This window comes from Emys orbicularis, chromosome 4, assembly GCF_028017835.1.
Source record: "Emys orbicularis isolate rEmyOrb1 chromosome 4, rEmyOrb1.hap1, whole genome shotgun sequence".
NCBI lineage: Eukaryota > Metazoa > Chordata > Testudines > Emydidae > Emys > Emys orbicularis.
In genome coordinates, this window is record NC_088686.1 from 146748789 (window position 1) to 146774634 (window position 25846).

At 45.0% G+C, this 25846-nt stretch overlaps 2 protein-coding genes across 2 annotated transcripts in view; one reads left to right on the forward strand and one right to left on the reverse strand.

The window, feature by feature from the left end:
• Positions 1-43: 43 nt before the first annotated feature.
• On the forward strand, positions 44-22553 carry CAMK1G (calcium/calmodulin dependent protein kinase IG). The gene is made up of 11 exons (XM_065403273.1): positions 44-135; positions 12552-12680; positions 14152-14226; positions 15848-15986; positions 17319-17442; positions 18776-18851; positions 19357-19469; positions 20004-20082; positions 20480-20567; positions 21482-21897; positions 22463-22553. Exons 1-11 carry the CDS (start codon positions 44-46, stop codon positions 22551-22553), a joined length of 1422 nt encoding a protein of 473 aa, XP_065259345.1.
• Positions 22554-25268: 2715 nt separating this feature from the next.
• Positions 25269-25846, reverse strand: part of LAMB3 (laminin subunit beta 3) — a 46257-nt gene continuing 45679 nt past the window's right edge. Inside the window, exon 22 of the mRNA XM_065403780.1 lies at positions 25269-25402. Coding sequence (XP_065259852.1) covers positions 25269-25402 — 134 coding nt within the window. The remainder of the gene's footprint in view (positions 25403-25846) is intronic.

The window sequence follows — 25846 nt, forward strand, 5'->3', positions numbered from 1 at the left end:
TCCCCTCTTTCTGGCAGAATTCCCCGCTTCAGCTCTGGAGAAAATGGGCCGCAAGGAAGTGGATGACACCCGTTCCTGGAAGAAACCGACCAACAACATCCGAAAAACATTTATCTTCATGGAGGCACTAGGATCGTGAGTACCGAGCATCATGGCTAATCTCTGGCCTCCTCCAAATTGGAAGCAAGGGTTTTACTAGCTAGAACGGGTGGTAGAAGGAGTAAAGCACATGTTACTTAAGCAAGAAAGAGATGCACTTTAAATAAAGTGAAGAATAAAACTGTTTATTTAGTAATGGAAGGTTCGGACAATCTTTGGGAAATAACATCTTTACGTGACACTAGGATGGGTGTGGCAATTTCCTCCAAACGTTTGAAATGTATTTACGCCTTTTGTACCCCTGCCTCTCAACTGCATCTCAAAGAGATTCCTTCTCCCTTTCCAAGGCTTCACTGTCTCTCCATCTCCCATTAATTTCTATATCTGCCAGCTATAGTCTTATGACCACAGTGTAGTCATAGGGCCGCATGAGAGACATCCAAAATTGAGGACAGGTCTGAGAGTCAGGAAGTCCTGAATTCTAATCCCAGCCTTGACAGGAATGACCTCTCTGGTGTAGAATGAGTCCCTTAATCTCTCTGCCTGTTTTCCTGGGAGATGAAGGGAGGTTATGCCCTCTTGATCCTGGGTGAGAGCATTTGGTAATAGGGCAAAAAATCACTGGCAGTTGTACAACCCCAAAGCGTTTCATGCTATTTTCATTAATTTATGTTTGTAAAATGCTTTGAACTACTTTGATGAAAGGTGCTGGAGATGTGCAGTGCAAGAATCTTTATGTATAGTTATTTGATTATATTGCTATCGTTTTTGTTGTGTGTGCGTGTGTGAGACTTCCTGCCTACACACCGGCTCACACACACAGTTCTCTTGCTGCCAGCACCTTCTTGTCCATAAGGATCAAATTCTGAAAGGCAGCCTTTACGTTTGCAACTTCCACCACATTTACACATGCAAAACAGAGGAGTAAGATGTCAATCCAGTTTGCTCATGTAAATGTGGAGCCTTGCTTAGAACCATGTTGAAACCTTGGTCCTAATCTGCAGTAAGAAAACTGATGCCTTTCTTAGCTAAACATACTCAGATCCGCTGTGTTTCTGCCTGGCACATGGATTTCAGGATGCAGACTGTACTTGATGTGCACAGATTAGAGTACTCATAGTTCAGTATAGCTACAGTCAATACTTGCATTGCAAAGAGCAATCCCATTTCCAATTGCATGTAAGAAAAAAAGCAGGTGCCCAAGCCAGTTACTGAATGGCGGTATCTGCACGAAGCTTTCCTCTGAAAACAATCCCCATTGCTCTAGCACTGGTGCAAACCCCAGTGTATACAAGACACCTGGGTTTAGGCAACGTGTGGTCTATATCTCCTTGGAGCAGGCCTGCTCAGGAATGTGCCTCCAAAGCTGCCTCAAATGCAGTGTCACTTCCCAGCTCTCTGCTCCGTTTGAGTGAAAGGTAATATGGAAGCTGCCTGGAGGCATGCTGGGGTGACCAGATGTCCTGATTTTATAGGGACAGTCCCGATTTTTGGGTCTTTTTCTTATATAGGCTCCTATTACCCCCCACCCCGTCCCGATTTTTCACACTTGCTGTCTGGTCACTCTAGCCTCAGCTAGCACTAGGAATTTATCTGTACAAAATCCTGCCTGCGCATTCCTATGTGGTGCTGGGTGACATCTTCTCTCTGCACACTTCTGTTTTGTATGCCTGTGCCCCTTTAAGGCCAATGTGCTATAATAACCTGTGAACTGCAGAATCTTGGCATTGTATCAGCCATTGAAGGGTTTGAAGCCTGCTGTGATAGCTGTGTTGTTCGTTCTGGACCTTTCCTCTAGATTTACACGAGAGTGCATGCTTCATTCACAACTCTCAGTCTGCTAGAGAGAGGTAGTGTTTTCTAATGCTGAAAACAGGAGGCTGGGAGTCAGGACACTTGGGGTCTGTTCCTGGTCTTGAGATGGGATTGTTATCCAATAGTTAGAGCAAGGGAATGGGAGACAAGACTGCTGGGGTCTACTCCTGGCATTGCCTTGCTTTGCAAATGTAAGGAGGCAGTTTAGATGTGTCTGTCGTCTCCAAAGGGTTTTGCCAATTTCCTTGGACTATGAATAGAGTGGTGGTGGTGATGATATCCTAGAGTAGTGGTTCTCAAGCAGGGGGTATGTCTACCCTTGGGGGTACTCAGAGGTCTTCCAGGGAGCACATCAACTCATCTTGGTAGCATAGTGGGCAGGGTAAACACCCTGCAAGGGTTAGAGACCTTGATTCAATTCTTCCCTGGGCTGTATGCGAAGCAATCTGAACTGACAACCATGAAGCTTTCTTGTTGATGCTGTTCCACTTTAATTATCTGTTAATTGGGCCAAAGCAAGACTTAAGCCTAAGAAGCTCTCTGTGGTGTAGTGGTCACAGCACTTACCTGGGATGTTGGCCTGCTTGGTTGAAATCCCTGCTGTAGCAGCAAAGGTGTTTCATTTGAACAGGGAGCTCCCTCAGTCTTGCCTGTTGGTGCTGTTCCTCTTTACTTAACTATGAATTGGGGCAGGTGAAGGGCTAGGATCACTCTATAGTCCAGCGGTTGGGTGCTTGCTTAGGAAGTGGGAGATCCTTGGATTTCCTCCCTCTGCACCTTTAGAAGGGGTTTGAATGGGGAAATCCCATCTCCCAGGTATAGGGCTTGCTTTGGCTCAATTAATAGTTAATTAAAGTGGAACAACTTCAACAGGAAAGATTAAAGGAGCCCTACCACAAAGTCCAGCACTTAGGATATTCACTTGTGATGTAGGAGAATGCTGCTTAAATCCCTTCTCAGCAAAAAGAAGGGGGATTGAACCAAACTCTCCCATAGTTTGGGTCAGTGGTTCTCAGCCAAGGGTATATGTACCCCTGGGGGTACTCAGAGGTCTTCCAGGGGGTACTCAACTCATCTAGATCCGTGTTGCTCAACCTGGGGGGGGCAGTCCCCAGGGCGGGTCATGGGACAGGTTTAGGGGGATTGCAAGTGCAGGGCTGCAAGTAGTAGGGGTGGCAAGAGGGCAATTGCCTGGGACCCCGTGCCACAGGTAGCCACGCAAAGCTGTTACATGCTTCAGCCCCCGGCAGCGGGTCTTGGGCTTCAGACAAGGCTCACAAGTGAAAAACAGGCTCGGGTATCACACTGAAATATAAGTACAAGAATGTAACCAGGATCCTGGGGGGGCACACTCAGATTGCTTAATCAGAGCAACCTGCAAAGAATGGGGCAGACGTCCCCAAAACTGGTGGCTATCTCTAATAATTAAATTCACCAATCCAGCAACAAAACAGCTTCCACAATACCTTACTGGTCACCCAGAAGCCAGAAATACAGTTCCCTGAAAACAAGCCAGCCTTCGGATCCCACCCAGTCAGCCAAGTCAAATCATATATAAAGTTCTAACAATCCCAAGTGATTGGACACAGCACCAGGTCAATGAAAATTTCAGATCTTACCCAAATACACGCTTACAGCCAATTCTTATTAACTAAACTAAGGTTTATTCAAACAGAAAAGAGAGAGTATTTGTTCATATCCGTATGTATAATGATCTTTTAACCAAGTTCTTAGGTCAGTTTCATAGTAGAGATGGTGAGCTGCTGAGTTGCAAAAAGTTCTTTCAGAATCAGTGCCATAGTTTACAGTCCAAGTAGGCAGCCAGTGTCCAATATCAGGGTGATCCAAACTGGAGCTGGAGACCTCAGTCTTGTGACTCAAACTTCCCCTGACGAAGCCTAAGCAGGTCTGAGATACAGGATTGGAGCCCTAGAGTTCTTTTATAGATCTCTGGCAGGCTGTCGATAGCCTCTTGATAGCAGTTATTCCTTTGGTGAAGCATTGTGGCTTTGAAGTAAAACCTCCTATTTCCTATGTATACACAGGTAATTAGTTGCATTCATTAGCATCAAGTTATTATCCATTACACAGTTCATAGACAGTTTACTACAAACTTCAAAGAGAAATATAGACAATGATATTATCACGCCAAAGGTTCATCTAAATGTTAATATTAGCTTTTGAGCTCTGAATCAATAGAATATAGTAACAGACAGGAGCTGTTTGGTTACATGGTTAACATCTAACAAGATATAAGTAAACACAGACCAATACAATCACTATCTTCTTCCAATTCTCTAACAATACATATTGGCATTTCAACGTTCTAGTTTATCTAACCTGGCTTTGTTAGCTATTTATAAGGAATGGCCCTAAATACCATTCACATACTTTTCTATTATGTCCTTAAAGGTTGAATTTGGATCGGTTAGCCTGCTAGTTGCTTAAACCTCTCTGGCCCAGTGTTACAAATATTTATATTCCAATTGATTTATTTGATAATTCTATGGTAAAAATGAGACAGTAAGCCATTTGTCAGTAAGTGTGCTGTGACACTTGTGTATTTTTATGTCTGATTTTGTAAGCAAGTCATTTTTTAAGTGAGGTGAAATTTGGGGTATGCAAGACAAATCCGACTCCTGAAAGGGGGACAGTAGTCAGGAAAGGTTGAGAACCTCTGTCCTAGAGCCCCAGCCAGGAATGTGGTTAGAGTCTACACTGCTCTTCAGCATGGGTTTTACATTTGGAGAAGCAGAATGGCCCATTGTTCGGGAGCAGGAATCAGAAAACCTGGGTTCCTTTCTTGATTCTGCTTCTGACTCTTCGCGTGATCTCTGTGCCCTGGTTCCTGCATCTTTAAAATGGGGGTGACACCACTTGCACACCTCCATAAGGAATTGGTTAAATACCCAGTGAGGTGCATGGAAACTTAAGTCACTTCGATGAAAATTGTTTCATCGTGCTCACACTTCAGAAAGGCCACTACAAGCTGCTGAATTACACTGAGGAAATGGGATCTCTTTTCCTAACCGCCCCCTTATAATTCTTTCATTCTAGTTGACAAACAAAAGCACTCTGTTTCCCAAGAGCCCCTGAACCTGCTTGGCTTCCGCATCAGTTGCTTGATTGTGATTACAAGACTGAGTGAGCAAAAGATTTCTCCTTCACATGCTGCATCCTATTTAATTCTCTCTCAATGTCTGAGACTCCAGCATCGCACCGTAAGTGTCTCTTCCCCTACCTCCAGTCCAATCAGGATGTTGCCTCGCTCCCCCATTATCCCTCCAAAGCTGGACTGGCTCTGTGAGTAATGGGTTGTTTGGGAGACAAGCAGCTGTAATGACATAACTGCTTAGTCACTTTCTCTTAAATTTACAAATCTGCCACTTAAGTTTGCTCACGCTGACATCCACATTCTCAGCCAGCCACAGATGAGATGCCTTACACACTCAGAGGCTCACCCAGGGCTTTGGAAATGATACTAAAAGCAATTTGGTCCTGTCTGCACTAGCTTCTATATACAGTGCCCTCATTCCCTTTTGGGTATCTGAAAGTATCAGGAAAACAGACTCTCTGGAGATTTCTAGAATATCCTAAATTAGTCTTGGGTGCTCCCCTATTTTCCTGTCTCCTTTCTGGGCTCAGAACTCTGCAGCTGCATTACTCGATTCCTGTTTTTCACCTGTCCTCTGCTTTCCAGCTCATTCCTATAGTGTATCTCTGCAGGGAGCATGCTCCCCAGTTCCCCAGCTCAACCCTGCATTGCAATATTACAGGATTCCCCACATATTCTTCCCCCTCTGATCACTCCGCTCTTTCAATGCCCTGGGTGAAGAGGGGGGAGGACCCTGGCAGAACGTAAACAGCAAATATGTAGCTCAGGTCCCCAGACTCTGGCTGCATTGCACTGTGCAGTATAAACAGAAGTAGCAAGTCCCATAACAAATAATTCCACTCCTGCATTTGGATGAAGAGCAGCAACTCTGCCTTAACCATCCATCTGCTGCTACCCTGAACAATCAAATCTTCTGGAATCATACACTGGGGGGAGTTAAGGGGGGAGGGGATCAGGAGAGGCGGCGAAATGACATGTCTGTAGCCATAGACAGCCTGCCAACGGCCCAGGCGGGACACAGAGAGAATAAGGAAGCCCACTGCTCAGTTTTACCACATGCTTAATGAGGATAATGACCCAGACACAGAGAATATTCACTTGGTTTATGTTCCAGTCTGCAGACACCACCATGTTACTCCAGGGCAATGTTAGGAGGAATGAGAAGGGCTGCATTGAATGCAAAGCACTTCATTAAGGTCCCTCAGGTTGCTCTCTGGAAATACTAAAATAAATAAGTGTCGTTTATCATTCGCACTGTAATGGTTTAAAATCTGAGGGCTTGGTTCCCTTGAAAATCCCCTGGAACTGACAACGGAACCTGGCCCCAGCAACAGGTCCAGATCCAAACGTGACTGTCCCTGATTCTAAACAACAACCTGGATCTGAGCCCTCCCCCTGCCCCGCTGATTAATGGGAAAAGCTCAGATCCAACCTCTAGTTCTACTAAGAATTGATATGGCCAGTGCTCATGATTAATACTCAGTGAGCAGAAAAGATGCTGTTTTACCTCTTCCCTTATCCTTCCTGTCACATTAGGTTGTCTTGTCCGCCTGTTGTAACCTGGTCCGCCTGTCGTAACCTGGTCCGCCTGTCGTAACCTGGTTTGTACATTCTCTGCGACACAGGCACCATAAAAGCACTTCTTTAAAAGACAGCCCAGTGCAATACAGCCCTAATTCCTTGACTGGAACCCTTCGATGCTATAATACAGTAATAACATGGGAAGAGTTTTATTGAATTAGGATTTTAAATGAAAATTTCCCAGAGCTCAGAAGCACTTAGATGCATTTTCCATTCACAATACAGGCTTCCAAGCAGACCTCAAATATGTAGGATTCTAATTTTTATTTTAGTTGCTTGAAAATTTGCTTTTTTCTCTCCTCTCCCCACCATATTCCATCTACTTTACCACTGACCTGTTCCGTGCTGAATGTTACATCTTTGGAAGTTAACAGCTTGACTAGTTCTCATGTGTGTACAAAGCTGGTAAAACTTTAAGGCAGTGGAGTGTGAATTGAGCTGCTTTTCAGAGCAGGGAATTCTATAAGATGAAGCTTTCCTGTGACCTAGGAACCTGCAGTTGAGCTTCCATGAAATTCAGCATTGTCTCCAGAGTTAAGCTGATGCTGTGAACTGTACTTTGCCATGGTCAGCCCCAGAAATTAGTTAATTCAGTGGTTCTCAGCCAGGAGTACGTGTGGGTATGCAAAGGTCTTCCAGGGGTGTACTGGCTCAGCACTGGAGTGGAAGGGGTTAAGGCAGCACTCTTAGCAGCAGAAGCCCCGCCGCCCCGACCCTGCTGGGCATGTGCCAACTGCTGCTGCAGTATAAAAAGAAGCAGCCCAGCCCAGTCTGGGATGACTGCTGAGGAGGAAGGATGCACTTTGCTGGCTCCAGCTGAGGAGCAGCCAGGAACCTGGACTGAGCAAGCAGGAGATGCTGAGGCCCAGGTGGGCACCCAGGCACCTGTGGATGCCCTACGGAAATTGCAGTTGCCACCCGAGGTGCCCTGAGACTCTGAAGACACCCTGACTTCAACTACAGGAGTCATGGTAGGAAGCAGCCCAGGGAGGGACTAGCCAGTGTCCCTGTAGCAGTTGGTGTGTTGTGGGTGGCTTCTCTGGTGGCTTTGTGGTGAACCCTGTTGCTACTACCAGGGCCTTGGGCTGGGATCCAGTGGATTAAGGAGGGCCTGGACCCCCCTACATGGCTTCCCCCCTTGGGGGGCAGCCACTGGGCTGTGCTTCCCTGATGCTGAGGGGACCCCTGCGGCCTCTTGGCCATGCAGCCCTGAGGCTGAACGCAGCCATATTGACTTAACTGTCGGGCTACCATGTCCTTGCCCCACCCCCTGGGTGATGGGGTGTACTGGCCCTGTGACAAGAGGGTGCATCAACTCCTCTAGATTTGCCTAGTTTTACAACAGGCTGCATAAAAAGCACTAGCGAAGTCAGTACAAACTAAAATTTCATATAAACTGACTTGTTTATACTACTTTATACACTGAAATATAAGTACAATATTTGTATTCCAATTGATTTGTTTTATAATTATATGGCAAATGAGGAAATCAGCAATTTTTCAGTAATATGCTGTGACACTTCTGTATTTTTGTCTGATTTTTTTTGTAAGCAGGTAGTTTAAGTGAGGTGAAACTTGGGGGTATGCAAGACAAATCGGACTCCTGAATGGGATACAGTCATCTGGAAAGGTTGAGAGCCACTGAGTTAAATTATCCAGCAGCATTGTCCTAGAGGGGAGTGAGGCTCAAGGAAAGCTTTGTTCCCTTCTAGCCAATTTGTTGATCCATAATTTTTTAATATGGGGGTGTAATTATTTGTTTAGGAATGAAATGTGGAACAGATGCTCTAGCATCTGATCTGTAGGTTGTTCATTTCCTACCATTGCATTACAAACCAAGATGGTATTAGAAATGAGGATTTGTGCCAAATGCAGTGGGTGTTTCAGTAGGGCAGCATTAATTAGCACTGAAGAGAGTTGAGTAAAATAAATGGAGATATCGGTAAAAAAACTGAAATAAATGGAGGCAGCAGTATCCTAGGAAGTTCCAAGGATTCCAAGTGCAATAGAAAACCAAAGAAGTAGCTTAAGCCATTTAAGTGGCTTTCCCAGGGAGATTGTCCTATCAGGCAGCATGGGTCCCAAAAAACCCACCTGTTTTGTGATCACTTATTTAAAATTATTCACAGAAAAAATGTCATTGCAAATCCAGTTTGTCAGGATTTCATTCTCAATGTGACACTCCTGCTAAGGGGAGGGGGACAGGCAGGATGGACAGATGTGAGTATGAGGGACCAGTTTGTCTATGCTTGTATGAAGATGAGTATGAAATAGAAGAGAGCATGGTGGATACTGAGCCTAAAAGTGTCCCAATGGGAGATGCTGGGTGCTGAGAACTCTGGAAAATCTGGTCCTTAGTTAGGTGCCTGTAAATGGAAGTGGAGTTCTCTTGGAAAAATGGGGCTCCCATTCCAGGGGCTGAGCATTTGAAAATCTGGCCTTATATCTATGAGGGTGTTCAATGAATTAAAGATTGGGAATCAGGAACACAGGGAGATGAGGGCAAGACAAGGTTGCGCAATAGTGATTTGTTCTATAGAGTTGCAGAAAGAGATGGGGGGGGGGACCAAACTGAGCCTGGGCACAGGACCAATTGAAGTCAATGGGCTCTCGCCTGCTGGAATCAATGCTGAATTTGGTCTTGAGGGTGAACTGTGTTCCCCTTGGAAACCTTCTGTTTGATGTCAGTCTGGATTGGGCATGTGGCTTTGGGGAGTTTTCTGCCCCAGACTGCTCCCTTCTGGATGTCCAAGGAGCGCAAACTGAGAACAGTACTGTGATGGTTATGATATCGAGAGAAAACGTCCCCTTCCCCCAACAGCTCACTAAGAGATGAGAGGACTCTCTTCAGTGTAAGACGCTCACACCTTAGTGCCAGTTAATCCTCAGTTGATTCAGTGTGAAACTCTACAAAGGTTGTATCCTTAACTTTTAACTCCCTAGTCTTGCTGCTTCGTAAACTTTTCCCTGATTTCTGCTTCCAGAGTGACTGGAAATTCTCTTGGACCATCCCTGCTCCAGGGCCAGATAAAGGGCCCCTTGCACAGCTCCAGAATACAGGGAGCACCAAGGTAGCTTAAATCGGAGATGGTCTGATTTGAGAATCAGGCCCTTGCACTATTTGTGCCTTCTGCCTCCATAGCCTGCTGGACCCACAGTGCAGGAGAGACCATGAAATGGAAGGAAGTTTTTTCCCCCAAAAAAATGTTTGAACCTCAGAACATCTCAGGATTCACTCTGTTTCAAATAGTCATAGGCTGGTTCTACTCCAATTCAGTTGGCTCTCCCCCAATGCTGACTCTGATATGATCTGCACCTCTCCAGGCTAAGCCAGCACAGTCGCCCATCTGTGGGGAAGGGCAAAAAGGACATGTCAGGGGCTAAGATACATGGGCAGGACCCTGAGTCGCGTGGCTCAGGGAATCTTTCTCCCTACTGCAGGCGAGTCATGCCATGAGCTGCTTTCATCTTGCTCTTCTTTTTGTGCATGAGTCGCTGCCGCTGGCTAGCAACTGAATACAAAATCAACCAGCTGTGTACCAGATGGGTACCACTCTGTGCTTAGCCAAGCTATCTGCACAACATGCTGGGCGCTTTATTGAGTGGGATATGAGAGTGGCACGTTTTCTGTTCTTGCTAGTTATTTTCATTACCGTAGCATCTATAGGTCCCAGCTGAGAACCTGGCCCCATTGTGCTGGGTGCTATATGGACACATGGTAAGACACTCCCTGCCCTGAAGAATTTACAGTCCAAATACACAAGAAAGACAGAGGAAGAGACTTGCTCATGGTCAAAGAGCTGGGAACAGACCCCAGGTCTCCTGAGTGCCACTGGATCCCCATTGGATCTCGCTGCCTCTCAAACCATTTTTCTCTTACGTTTTCTTCTCTAGCTCCCTTAAATGCTCACAGCTCTACTGGCAATTCTGTGTCAACGCCATCCGTTAATCTGCCGTGCAGGTGATGAGGATTATTTGAGACGAGCTTGGTTCAGTGGCACCATCACCTGACACGTTTTAGCTGCCTAAGCAAAAACCTTTAACAAGATTGTAGGCTTTGGCAATGTTATAAATATTCACCCTTCGTTGTAATGAGTTGAACTCTGCTATGCGGGATGCGTTGGACACTCATCCATTGCATTTTAATTCAGAGCATACAGTTGTAATCTGGTTGTGCGAGAAGCCAGGGCCAAAGCCATCCGATGCCAAAAGGAAATGTTATGCAGTGAACTGGGTTTATCCAGATATTTCACATTTGATTGGCAGAACTTGGATTAATGCACAAAGCACCCAAACTGTTTTTCAATCTATAGGCAAAGTAAAGCTCTCACCTAACTGACATGCAGCCACCTCTGGGGCAGGACACAGCTATTCAGTTCAGCTCTGAAATGTCACTGACACAGGGGTGGGGAAATGAATATCTGCCTTCATTGAAACAGCAGAGGGATGCTGAGGAGGCAAAAGATAATAAATCACTCATGTTAGAATTTGGCTGGGATTCCATGAATACCCCTGCCCTGGCCCCAAAAAAGTGCCGTGGGATCTTTAATGGTAATGAGTGGACAGGTCTTTGGCTCTGTGCCTCATTAGAGAGGTGCCAATACATTCTCCTAGCTGGGATTGCATTAGCATTTAGCATGGGGAAATCCTGAGCGTGGGTCCCAACAGATTTCGGTGCAAAGGCTGAGAGGCAGTAAAATGCCATGCCCTCGGATCTATCTCCTTCCTCCTGTTCAGATACTGATCACTGAATGCCTGTGCTGTCAAGTGGTATATAGCACCTGCCTTTCCTGAGATGGACTCTAAATCTGACACCACAGGAGTTGTCTCATGGGCTGGCATGTACATAAGGAGCTATTGGATTGTCTTTACTGGTGTGGTGTTCTCCTGACTGTTGCTACTGTGATTCTGTATCCAATCTCTCTTCCTTTTATCCATCTGTCAGGAAGGTTCCATGCTAGATGTTCTGTGTATTCTGCCCTTTCTCTACTCACTACTTTCTTTTCAAAGAATGACCCTACACTGGGGACCTTCATACTCTGGAACTGAAGTGGGTTCTCTATACATTGGGTCCAGGGCCGGTGCAAGGAAGTTTCGCGCCCTAGGCCGTGCGGCAGCTCCCCACCCCAGCTCACCTCTGCTCCGCCTCCTCCCCGAGCACGCCACCCCGGCTCTAATTCTCCTCCCCTCCCAGGCTTGCGGCGCCAAACAGCTGATTGGCGCCGCAAGCCTGGGAGGCGGGAGAAGTGGAGCAGCGACCGTGCGCTCGGGAAGGGGGTGTATGAACACTGTAAAAAAAAAAATTGGGGGCACCGCTTTTTGGCGCCCCCAAATCTTGGTGCCCTAGGCAACCGCCTAGTTTGCCTAAATGGTAGCACCGGCCCTGATTGCGTCAAACCATGATCCTGAATCAGAACACACCCTAGATTTGGGCTGCCAGACATTCACTTCCAGATCTGTATTTTTCAGCTTTAACTTATCTAAATTAGGCACATCTTTCAGAAAAGATTCTTTGTTAGGTGTCTGCAGGTACTGATCATTTTACATACATCATAATAAATATATTGAGTACTATAAGTTGAAGTGAAACTCTACAGGCTTGGTTAACAAGGTTCAATCAAATATTTTCTTTGTTTTTAATACATCTCAGGTTCTTGTCTCCCAAATATTGCTGACCCCTTGCACAGTCTTAAATTGTACATTTCCAAATGGCAACATGAAATCAATAGAATTTTGAAGCCATATATACATCACAATAATGGTATCCTATATATGTGGCAGCTAATTATAAATGCCATCCACTTATAGTGGAAGCTTTAATCACTATTCGATTACTTGCCTGCTTTTTACTTCAGCTCCTTCTCCACATGTATTTGCTTCCAGCTTACAACTTTGCCATCTATTGAAACACCTTTGTCCTTCATCTGTGTTTTTTCCGTAGAGGTGCTTTTTCAGAAGTTTTCCTAGTGAAGCAAAGGACCACTGGGAAGCTCTTTGCTCTAAAGTGCATCAAAAAGTCCCCTGTCATCCAGGACAGCAGCCTGGAGAATGAAATCGCAGTGCTGAAGAAGTGAGTATAATTTTGAATGTGAAGCAGAGCAAACTATTTTTCCATGACCTGCACCTTTAGAACCAAAACCATCGATCGCCCTAAGTGTAAGGGCCATTTGCCGCTGCTGCACAAATTTGCATCTCATTAAAGGTGGAAGAATGAGATGAAAGGAAGATCAATGTTTGGTATTTATTTAAATTATCAGAAAAGAGGGATATTTGTAAAGTTTATTTACATATGCCCCTTGCCAAGCCCAACAGTTTTGCAGGAGAACCAGAAAAAGAAACCGACTAAAACCAAACAGCATAAAGAGTGACAGGAAAATTAAATTTTCAACACTGTCTAAAAATAACAATAGAGACTTGTCCTTCGCTCACCAAAGGACTGCAAAATGCTACCATTTTCCTTTGACAGTGTTTAACACCCACTTTGCACTGGTGTAAATGGCAACACACTGCAGGGCAGGAAAGCATCAGCCACAAAGGCCTGGTCTACACTACGACTTTAATTCGGATTTAGCTGCTTTAATTCGAATTAACGCTTGACCCGTCCACACAACGAAGCCATTTAATTCGAATTAAAGAGCCCTTTAATTCGATTTCTGTACTCCTCCTCGACGAGAGGAGTAGCGTCAAAATCGGTATTGTTAATCCGAATTAAGGTTAGTGTGGCCGCAATTCGAAGTAATTGGCAATTCAATGTTATTGGCTACCCACAATGCAACGCTCTGGAAATCGATGCTACTACGGTAGCTTGGACGCACACCACCGACTTAATGGTGCCTAGTGTGGCCGAATACATTCGAATTTATAAAATCGGTTTCCTAAATTCGAATTATATAAATTCGGATTAATCCTGTAGTGTAGACATACCCAAAGGAGCGAATGCATGTCAGCCAGGCCCACGTGGACAGTCAGTCTTCAGCAGGCTGGTGCAGGGTCAATTCACACCTCCACTTGCCACAAATTAACGTTCATGCAGACAAGCCCCGATTCTCCTCTCTCACTCCTGCATAGATCAGGAGTCACTCTTTTGGAAGTGAGTGGAATTTTGCCCAGAGAAAAACTGGTGTGAAACAAGAGGAAAATTAGGTGCATGACTTTCAGCTTGACAATGCATCATAACCTTTTAAGTACATAAAAGGTTGTTACAAGGAGGAGGGTGAAATATTGTTTTCGTTAATCTCTAAAGATAGGGCAAGAAGCAATGGGCTTAAATTGCAGCAAAGGAGGTTTAGATTGGACATTAGGAAAAACTTCCTGTCAGGGTAGTTAAGCACTGCCTAGGGAGGTTGTGAAATCTGTCATTGGAGGTTTTTAAGGACAGGTTAGACAAACACATGTCAAGAATGGTCTAGTTATTACATAATCCTGCCTTCAGTGCAGGGAACTGGACTAGATGACCTATCAAGGTCCCTTCCAGTCCTACACTACTATGATTATTCTCATCAAATAAGTTTGTAACCTCTGTTCGTCTTTGCTGGTTGCAGAATAAAGCATGAAAACATTGTGACTCTGGAAGACATTTACGAAAGTGCAACCCACTTTTATCTGGTCATGCAGCTGTAAGTACCTCTTTCTATGCTTCATAGAAACAACCATAAAATTTTCCTGGCTGCTGAGTGTCCATTTCAGCATCCCAATGCAGGATTCAGGCACTCAAATCTGAAAGTCAAATGCACAAAAATATCCACTCTGACATATTCTTCATCAATGAACTGTGAACAACAGGGTTTAAGATGCAACTACCCTAGACATTTCTTCATTGTGCATGGGCCTTCTTTTATATTAGTATATTTCTAAACTCAGATCAGGATCTAACTCCTCACCGTTTAGCCGGATAGGAATGGGCAAGTTTCTAATTAAAGCTATGCTATGTATTGGGCCTGTGAAAGGGAAAATGGGCAAACGTGTCAGCAGTAAAGAAAGCAGCTAGCTGTAAGGAACAGTTGAAGGTGTCCCTGCTGTGATGGATGGATTAAGTGTGGATTCCTCTAACTAGGATTGTTTTACTCAGATTAACTCTCAATAAATCAGGTCATGTGATGGAGGCTGGAGACAGCTCAACACACGAAGCTGAAAGTCAGAAGGGAAACCCCTCCAAGCCCCTGGGGGTTCAGACAACCAGGTAGCAGCATCATAACCCAAGGCAATTTGGGTTTAAGAAATTTTCCAGTTGTACTTATTGGCTCCATGGGAATTATACTAGTGAATTATTTATGGAGCATTTCAAATGCTTGTCTCAGATTGAAGAGCCAAATTGGCTGCATCAAGGCAATAGGTTTCAGGGCTACCCCAAACTTTGCTATGTACATGTCATGGGGCTGGTACACCCTGTCACCCTTTGGGGGAAGGGTGAAGGAGCGTTATGGCCCCGCAGCTGAGTTTAAATGACCACTCCTAGTCTTGAAGCAGTATGGCCTAATGTTTGGGCATTGTCAAGGTGGTCCTCCTACACTGGACTGTGTGGCCTAATGGCCAGAGTCCATATAGCTGCCCTCTTTGTCAGGGCTGTGTGGCCTACTAGCCAGATTGGTTGGAGGGGTGGGCCGCTGCCTCAGGGTGGGTGGCAGCCAGGGTAGGAAGACCTGGGCCCTCCTCACTCCACCAGGTCCCAACCCAGGGCCCTGGCAGTGGCGGGGTTGCCCGCCACCAGTTTGGCAGGGATCCTGCCAGAACACTCCGAGCTAAGCCCCGGTTTTATGACTGATTCCCCTTTAAGTTTCCCTGAGTCACTTGCTACCCGTTCCTCCATGGCTTGTCTTGGGATTCCCAAGGCCTCTCCTCCCTGTGGTGTCAGATGTCTGGGGGCCATGGGTCATCACCATCTAGCTGGTCTCCATGACCTGAAGTGCTGCTGGCAGTCCCTCTACAAGAACCTGCAGCGCATGTCCCTTCCCTTTGGCGGTCAGTCCCGCCTGAGCTGAGTTGCTCCCTTTTATATCCGTGTTCCAGCTGGAGCATGCCCAGCAGAGCTGAGGGGGCGTGGCCTCCTTGGCCCACAGAGTAGGATTAACCCCTGCTGAACCAGTGTTTATGCATCCCTTGGCACTTGAGCAAGGAAAGCCTAGATACCATCGTGAGTGTGAGCTAGATAAAGATCAAGTAAAATTTCCTGCTCTTGCCTTTTATTAGTTTTTAATATCCATACTCTTTAGCTGATGGTGTGTACAATCTTCCCTTCAGGGTGTCTGGCGGGGAGTTATTTGACCGAATTTTGGAACGAGGAGTTTATACTGAGAAAGATGCAAGTGTAGTGATCCGACAGGTCCTGGCAGCAGTGAAATATCTCCATGAGAATGGAATAGTTCACCGAGATTTAAAGGTATGTAGACCCTGTGCTTTTTGGAAACAGCATTGCCCTGTGATGTTAACAATGTCTGCAATGCAGCACTGCAGGGTTCACTAAAGCACACAGTGAAATTCTACTAATGCTCACCAGCTTTTTAAAATCATGCTAATATCACTATCACCACCCAATAGATCATCCCCTTGGACTTTCATCACCAAAAGCACACAAGGCTCCTATGTAAGGTGCAGGGGCCACTCCATTTGGTGGTAACAGTAGCAGGTTGCACCAAACACACTTATCCATCAAGTTGTGCTCAGTGAGTGTTAACCTGACTCCTGAATTCCACAGAGCCACTGCCTGGAATTGGAACCTCACTCTGTATTCTGTGCAGTAACTTTCTAGAGATTTTAGTCTGAGTCATCCTACTGTTCATTCTGCTGGCCTAGTAGTCAAAGAGCTCCTTGAAATGGCAAGTGAACTGTTTACAAACCAATTAACTCTAAAGAGAGGTCAGTGGCATAATCCATTGTTTATACCAGTGTCCCCTGGCGCCAGCAATAGGAACTACATATACAAGCATTGGGTACGTAACAGGGCAAGTCATTGCTGGAGTCATTGCTGGTGAGAATACAGACATGGGCCTATTCTGGCCTGGATTCTTTAGACAATGTCACTTCAGCTCATGATATCAGAAGTCAAGGTTATCGGTTTGTCCCCAAATAAGGCTGCAGCATCAGCAGCAAAATACAGAACTCCTTTGGACTGAGTGTCAATATTGAAGTAAAACTATCTGTACTACGGTAGGGTCCAGGGGCCCCACACATGTAGTGCAAGACAGCCCAGGCCCCAGGGAGTTGACAGTCTAGGTTCTAGAAGGGTGCTTATCTGATGCTCATCTCTGCAGTATCTGAATGCCTTGCTCTCACTGATGGGTTTTTATCTTCAACAGCCCTGTGCAATAGGGAGGTATTACCCACCCTTACAGAAAGGGAAGTGAAGCACAGGGTAGATGAAATGACTTGCCCAGGGTCACTCACAGGCTGTGTGGCAGTCAGAGCTAGGAAATTAACTTGGGTCTCAAGTCCCAGCCCAGTGCCCTACCCACTAGAGCATCCTTCCTACCGAAAACAAAACCAATATAAGAGGAAACTAGTTGGTAGAGCAGACAACAGGCATGGTGGGGAGAGCCTAGGAATGTATTCATCATTTTACTGATGTAGTTTTAGAGAGTCACCATTATATCCCTAGCCACCATTATTTTTATTTGTGCATGAACAGAAGCACAAATGAACCTATCATTTGTCGATTGTAGTTGTCCCTCTTTGTCGGTGCAGCATTTAAATTCTGACCATTTCTTACCGACAGCCTGAAAACCTGCTTTATCTGACTCCTGAAGAAAACTCCAAAATCATGATCACAGACTTCGGCTTGTCTAAAATGGAGCAGAATGGCATCATGTCCACCGCTTGTGGGACTCCAGGATATGTTGGTGAGCAAGGGGGAAAGGATGGACTCTCACTGATGACCTACATGACACAGGCTCACATAAAGCACTTTCGGGAAGAAAGCCACGAAATAACATGCTTATGCATATTAGTAACATGCTAATAATAAATACACTGTGTAGGCTACAGAAGAATCAGATTAGGGACATGTTTTTTAAGGATGGCAAAATCTCAGAAGGCTTAAAAGAGAAAAGAAGGGGTGCAAAATAAACTTTTTTTTAAAAATTTCATCCTAATCTTGAAGTTATTCAAGAATTCATTTTATAATTTAAAAATTGAAATCAATGGAAGTTTTGCTTGAGTAAAAATTTCAGGATTTGGCCTGTAAGTAGTAATTTTTTGGGACATTCCCTTGTCTGGTTAGCAGAACGTGTCTGAGACAGCTTGATCTAATGGCTTGAGATCTCCAGCATTCCAGCGTTCTAACCCATCTCCAAATTGCACTCTGGCCCTGTGCAAGTCAATCAGCCTTCCTTTGTTGCATCCGAAGAACTGAGGTTTTTACCCACAAAAGCTTATGCCCAAATAAATCTGTTAGTCTTTAAGGTGCCACCAGACTCCCTGTTGTTCTTCCTTTGTATGTTGCCCATCTGTAAAATGTATTTATTTCATATGTCTAAAGTGTAACAGTAGGGAGCCCATCCTAGGCTCTGGACCCCAGTCCATAAATTGAAAATCACAATAAAAACAAATTAGTATAATGACCCATATATCACAAGGGATGCTAGAACTAATTAATGTCCAGACAGCATTTTGAGGCTATAAAGTTCTGTAAGAACAACCAGGTATAAAAGGTAAAACAGAGAACCTGGCTCTTTGAAACACACAGGAACTGAGATCCAAAGGTTGGAAGCTGAAGCTAGACAAATTCAGACTGTAAGGTTTAAAAAATTTTTAACAGTGAGGGTAATAACCATTGAGAGTTTACATGGTGGATTCTCGATCACTTCAAGTCTATAAATCAACACTCAATGCTTTTCTAAAAAGAAGAGGCCTATAGCTCAACCAGAGGTTATAGGCTTGATGCACACACTACTGAGTGAGGTTCTCTGGCCTTTGTTATGCAGGTCAGACTAGATTATCATCATGTTCTTTCTGGTCCTAAAATCTGAGTCAGTCGCCTTGCTGCTGCTTGGGATTTGGTGGGTGGCAAATGCACAGAACTGTTTGTACACACAACAGACACTAACTCCCTCTCCAGTATGAAAGCCTCACAAACCAGGTCTATGAGAAGCCATTTTTTTTATGTCAAATCATTCACTGTCCTGAAATGGTTTATATTGCCTATAACTTTGACTTGCTTTTGATTTCCTGTAGCTCCAGAGGTCCTAGCACAGAAGCCATATAGCAAAGCTGTAGATTGCTGGTCTATAGGAGTCATTACCTATATCTTGTGAGTACAAGCCAACAGCACCCTTGCTTTTTTGACACACGCTCAGGATTCTTCAGTGGTGTGGCCCCTTGTGTGACCCCCACATATGCTTGTGCAAAATGAGTGTGACATGCCACCAGCTTAGGAGCCCCCATTTGTTCCCAAGGTGAAAGGCAGTGAAACTCCGTGTAATAAAGACTGCAGTCCAATTCACTATAGAGCCCACCCCGTGCACTATTCCTTCAGTACCATAACTATCACTCAGCATCCCCTCTGTTTCTAGGTTCAGCTGCATCCCATTAGCTGCACACCAGCTGTGGCTTTGTCCTGACATTGCTGCACCGAAGCTTTTAACCTTTTTCTGAATTGTTTCACCCAAACCGTGCTGTATGGTGAGGATACATACAGCATCGTCCTCTATTCTTCACTTATCCCTGGGATACACACCAGCTGATCCTGGTAGAGTTAAAAAAGGCTTGTGTGCGTGGAGAGAGGAGCTAATCCACTTCTTCCTGTTCTGCTCCAGGCTCTGTGGATACCCTCCCTTCTACGAAGAGACAGAATCCAAACTGTTTGAAAAGATTAAAGAAGGCTACTATGAGTTTGAGTCTCCATTTTGGGATGATATCTCTGAGTCAGGTAAATCTCACCCACTGGGAAGCACTTTATTAGCACCCTGTCCCCTCTCAGGCATACAACATCTGCAATCCAGAACTCTCCTGATCCTGGATGGGCTGAAATCTACAAGGGAGTGCAAGTGAAGGGGAGTTAAGTGAATCACATCCTCACATTTTCCACAGCAAGTTATTCTCTTTGCTTCCTGGCCACAGTTAAGGGTTTCCATGCACCTTCCTCTGAAGCATTTGGTACTGGCCAGAGTCAGAGATGGGATACTGCAGTGGGTAGGCCACAGGTCTGATCCACTCTGACAATCGCTACATTTTAGTAATAAAACTTGACCCATCTTCAGTTACATTGCTTAAGGGGCCATGTTCTCTCCATGGAGCACGTGTCCATTTTACCTTTGGGACGGTGTTACGATACTGTGGGTTTAGACATGGAACACGTAACACTTAAGCAGCACGTTTTATCTGCCAGCATTTGTTGTGTCAGCTTTAGGACTACTTCCTGTACGTGCTAAAACATGATTCTATCTCTGTTTCTCACAAACAGCCAAGGATTTCATCTCTCACTTACTGGAGAAGGATCCAAATGAGAGGTTCACCTGTGAGAGAGCCCTGAGGCACCCTTGGTGAGAGGAACAGGTCTCCTACCGTGTGCATGTGCACCTAACATTGCCAGTCTCAGCATTTTAGTACTAGAGGGCTATCTGTAGCCTACAGAATGGTGTTGTGTTACTATTCTCTAGTATTTTCTTTGCAATCTGACTTGGAATGTTCTGTCTGTCCTTTTTTGTGAGGAAAGTGGTTATTTGTGCACAGTTCACCTTTAAGATGGAGGGGAAACAATCCCACTGATATTTTCTCAACTCTGAAGTGTGTGTGTTTGTATTATGTTTTGTTGCTGTTTTGCCTTTGGGTTTAATTACTCTTGATTGAATGTACAAAGCAGTTAGCTGCCTCCAGAATATGGAATGCCTCTCAAATGCCATCTGCCTACAAGCCTGTTTCTTCTCTCCCCATCTGCAGGATTGATGGAAATACAGCCCTTCACCGGGACATATACCCATCTGTCAGTGCTCAGATCCAGAAAAACTTTGCAAAGAGCAAATGGAGGGTAGGTTGTTTGCCATTGGGAGCTCTAGAACCATTTCCAGCGCAAATGCCAGTTGCTGCCATCTAGCCATGAGCACACCTTCAATACCATGAATAAGCACCCACAAATTGGACCCCTTCCCCAGAAATCAGTTTGGACATCTTACATGATCATTATTTATATTATGGTAGGACCAAGAGGTCTCAACTGAAATTGTGCTGAACTTAATGCAAACACAACCCCCCACACAAAGGGTGGGAAGAGGAAGGATTACAGTCCCATATTACACATGGGGATCTGAGGCACCAAGCAACTGACTTGCCTGTGGGAATTGAACCCAGGTTTCTTGTCTTACCCACACACCTGTCCTTCCTGTCAGCTAATCGTGCGAGATTGGCACTGCTTCCTGGTTGCAGTGAGGTTGGCAATGCTGCAAGAACAGCCTCTTCCAAAGTTCTTAGTTACTTTGTTCAAAAAAGTGAAGTGAAGCACTGGAATGGGTTCCCTAGGGAGGTGGTGGAATCTCCTTCCTTAGAGGTTTTTAAGGTCAGGCTTGACAAAGCCCTGGCTGGGATGATTTAGTTGGGAATTGGTCCTGCTTTGAGCAGGGGGTTGGACTAGATGACCTCCTGATGTCCCTTCCAACTCTGATAATCTATGATAGGGTTCAGTTTTGAGCTAAATCTTGCAGCTCTGACCAGTCTGTAAGCAACAGTAAATTCCACAGCTGACTTATCAAAAAGGGGGTGGGTGAAATTCTCCCCTGCCTTTGCTTATGCCAGGGTTGAACTTGGCCCATCAGAGCAGCATGGCACCGGGGAATGCAACTGCAGTAAATCACTATTCAGGAGATATCCTCCATTGACACTGCAGCATCCAGGTAGCTTTGCAGCTTGGGAGATCGTCATGGTTGTTTTATGTCTCCTCTTGCTCAGCAAGCCTTCAATGCTGCAGCTGTTGTGCGCCACATGAAGAAACTCCACATGAACTGCCATGCACAGGCTGACACGAGCCTCCCTGTCATACAAGTGTCAGAAGTATCCAGACTCAACAGCCCTATGGTCACCAGCCAAGAGGCACCCACTCAAGACAAGAAGATGCTAATCCCCATGTTAGCATGTCAAATTCCTCCCAGCCAGCTTGACCAAAACACCCAGATGACACAGAGCAAGTCACTAGATCACTTGGTTAATGGGTCACTCCCAGTCGACAAGTGCTTGATCCTGCCGGACAATCAGAGCCCTCCAACTCTAACTTCTTGCGGCTGCAGTTCAGCCTCTGAGGGGCATGAGAAGGTGAAGACCATCTTCTGTTCGGAGTCAGCGCTACTTAAAAAAGCTGCCAAAAACCAGTATGTAGCCACCTTGTCCATTCTAAATACTGACCCAGGTTTATCTTCACAGCACAGTCCCTGCAACCAAGTGGCACTGGGCTTTGTGGAAACCTGGTGGATGCATTCAGTTCCAAGCACCAGGTGTAGGTGGGAAAGAGGGAAGGGGAAAAGGACAGATGGAAATTTGCAGTGCTGTATAGGTGTGGCCAGCCAAACCCCCTCCCACTCCCTTGGAGGGGAGTCTGGGGCATCAGGTTGAGACACATTGGCCAGGTGACATGGCAGAGCTTGCAATGTACTGATGTACCAGAGGACTTCACTCCCCAGCATCCTCAATCTGGTGCCTTTCCATAATTTGGAAGGGCCTATGATTTTTTTTTTTAATTTTTATTTTTTTTGCAGTTGCTAAAAATACTGGTCCTGCTCTTCAGCTGGCATTAATCATAGCTATACCATCTGAGTAGCTGGCCCACTGTTTATATTTAAAAAAGTAGTTATTTCTGCTCAATGGAAGAATGTACCTAGATTTTGCTCTTCACTTTTTTTGCATTTTTCTCTTTTCACCCCTCTCCCCCAAAACCAGTCACTTCAAATCAGAGGTTATCGTACCCATGAAAACCAATAACAATTCATACCGTGGCACTGGGCAAACTGGTGTTTGTTTGGTCATGTGATTGGCAAGTCATCCATTTGAGCCAACACATCTTTAACGGTAAGTGCACCAAGATCAATATGATTATTGCTATAAAATGAAGCAAAAAGTCTGGATTATAGAGTTTTCTGGGTGGAATAAGTTTGTAATCATAGCTGATGGATGTCGTGGCAGCAAGAGTCTGACAAATTGAAGCATCTTTCAACTTCTGTTTAGACCAATTCTGTGAATCCAGGGGCCAGATTGGTTTCCATGGGAGTTGCTCGCATCCTGTTGCATGCGAATAGGGCCCCTCTAGGTTCTATTCTGTAGAAGAGAGGTAGCACATAGGCCTGCCATTCTGAACTATACACAATTGGGAGTTATTAAATCAGAGCAACTACACAGTGGCCAGGTCTGTGACATGGGATAAGTAGCCTATGGCTAATGTCAGTAGTGACCGTAAGCTGTGGCCACATGACTGCTCTGTGGTAGCCTGTATAAAATGTGATTTGAAGGAGTCAGTCCAGCACAGAGGAGGCAAGTGTCCACATCACACAAACCACTAGCACGGTCAGCACTAACTGGCTCCTTTGGCATTCTCAGCAGACATCCAGGACTGATTGGGCCATGGAACCTGAACTACTTTCCCACCCTTAGCTGGGATCCACCCAAGTCAGGTCTGAGGCACAGTGACCCTGCAGCATAGGGAAGCCTGCACTGCTACCCAAAGCTCTGCTCTTGATTAAAAGAGATCATGTACCAGAGGCTTTAGGAATGTCTGTGTGAGTGCGGAAGTGGCTTTCAGGACTGCAGATGAGATGAATTATGGATTAGTTAAGCAGACATTTGCACTACTGTAAGTAAGCGCTAAGACGTATTACCATTAGACATTGCATGAAGGAAAATATTCCCCAAACAAAGGTAAGAATGTTAGCTCAGTTCTCCTCCCAAGTAGATGGTGAGAAGTCAGTCTTGCTTTATATTATGGTTCCAATTTTTATATAAAGGGTTAATAGATGACAGACATGAGCATATGTGTTATAAGTGGCTTTATGCACATCAGTAGAAGGTTATCAACCTGTTGGAGTCTATTTCAATGTATTAATCCTTTATAAACTACAGATTAACGAAACCAAGATGGCCCTGGTGCTGTTTGTTAAAGCAATGTGTGCTGGAGGAACTGTCCACTGAAACAATTCCAATAGTGACTTTGAACTCTCTCCTGTTCCAGAAGGGCTGATTTACTCATTTCTGCGCTTCACAGCCAGACAGCAATAGCACAAGCAAGAGGAGAGGAGACTGAATCCTGGCAGAAGCAGATGGAGAGCCATTTTCTCAAAGGACAGTGGCCATTTGTTGGAGAGCTGCACACTTTTTACTCTTAAGTAATCCTTCAGAGCAACAACCTTGAAGAGTATCTGGCTCACTAGAACATGGAGCAGTTGCTTTAGAGAAGGGAGGTGTATGGGCACAAGGCTTCTGCTAGCACCTTCCATGTATATGACACATACATCATTGCACAAGGCTGTATCTTGGTTCTTAATATATATTGTGTAGTTGTTCAATGTGTAACAAATGTACTGCACAGTATAATTCTTTTAAAGCAAAGCCATATCGTGTTTATTTAGTCACAGGCATCCCAGCAGTTTTTACAGTCTATACCTCTGTTAAGACTTCAACAGGCTGGAGCTCAGATGTAAGAAGTCGTCCAGTAACAATGGCCTGTCTTGGGTGTGCAGTTTTCCTTTTAAGCTGTGAAAGGAGAGAGTCTGCTACCATCCTCCACATGCCTGATGATAATCAAAGTGAGGTCTGAAGTCCCTGTTTCCAAGTCTGTAATTGTGTAATAAACACCGTGCTTAATAAAGCTGACTTTTATTTTGTAAAGTGACTATTGGTTAGAGGTGGAAGTGCTCTCTTAAATCTCCCAAGACAAATTCCCACTGCCAGCGCAGAGTTGTTCCCTACACTCTTCTGTCTGCAAAGTATTGTTTGAAAATAAGCAGGTGCTGACAAAGTCAATCTGGGTGGTATTTAACGCTACTTTAGAGCACCACTGCTCTTACATTTGTGTAAATAGGGCTCTTAGTGTTTACCTCAGTTAACCACTCCTGGGAATGGTCTTATATTTAGCTGTGGCCTTCATCCTGCCCCTCTTATGACTTTCTTTGAAGAACTAAATGCAATATACCAGAAAAGGTTATTTTTTTAAAAAAGGCCAGAGTTGAGGTTTTCATTCAAAAGGTGAAATCCAGGTGCTAAAATGAATAAACATCCCCTGTCAAGTTGGCAAACCTCATGCAGAAATAACTCCTTCCAAAAGGCTTTATTAGTTACTGACATTAGATCCATCTTCCCCCTTTCCTAGAGCCACTCAGCATGGCTTTAGCAAGGCCACATAACATTCATTCTCTCTAAGGGCTAGGGTGACCAGATGTCCCAACTTTATAGGGACAGTCCCAATTTTTGGGTCTTTTTCTTATATAGGCTCTATTTGCTCCCCTCCCGCCCCGTCCAAATTTTTCATATTTGATGTCTGTTTGCTGTCTGGTCACTCTACTAGGGGAGCTTGTTCTTTTTGGCTCCATGCTAGCTATTTTCTAAAGGTACAGTAGGTCTATTTAGCAAAGACAAAGATCTTGAGAACAAGAAACTTCTACGAGCCAGGAGATGGGACTAAGTCCCCCAGTCAGTGTTTGAACAGAAGGCAGACAATGCAATTACGTGGCGAGATGGCGCCCCAGCGGCTCATTGATTAGCAACTGGTGTAGTATGCGATTCGTTCATGGATATGACTGTTGATCTTTTCCACCTGCTCCTCCAGGCCTGCGAGGCTGGCTGACTTGACGATTAATGCATTGTTGCTTTTCTGAATTTCCGTTTCTATAGCTAAGGAGAGAGGCAGTTGGAGTTAGGGGAAGATAGTCCAGGAAAATTATATTATGCCCTCAGGCCTTCATCTCCCTTCTGAAAATCTACACCCTCTCACCATAAGTCAGGAGAGCACTATTAGAATCCAACAGAACAGCCAACCATGCTAGCCCTGCCTAGGACATGCCCAAACCCAATCAATAAGTGCATCATAAAGCCACTCCTCCACTGTCCAGGGCACCACATAACATCAGTCAATGTTTCTTTCCAATAAAGCCTGCCCCCCACCCCTCCAATAAAGCTACTCCAGATAGTGACCATTGAAGTCAATGGAAATTCCATTGCTGACATCAGTGGCTGGGCAGAAACAAGCCCATATTGTATGCACCTCATGTTCTGGAAGGGAAATTGCACACAGGCCTATTTAGCAACATCAAGACTCCTTGCTGAGTTCAGCAATCT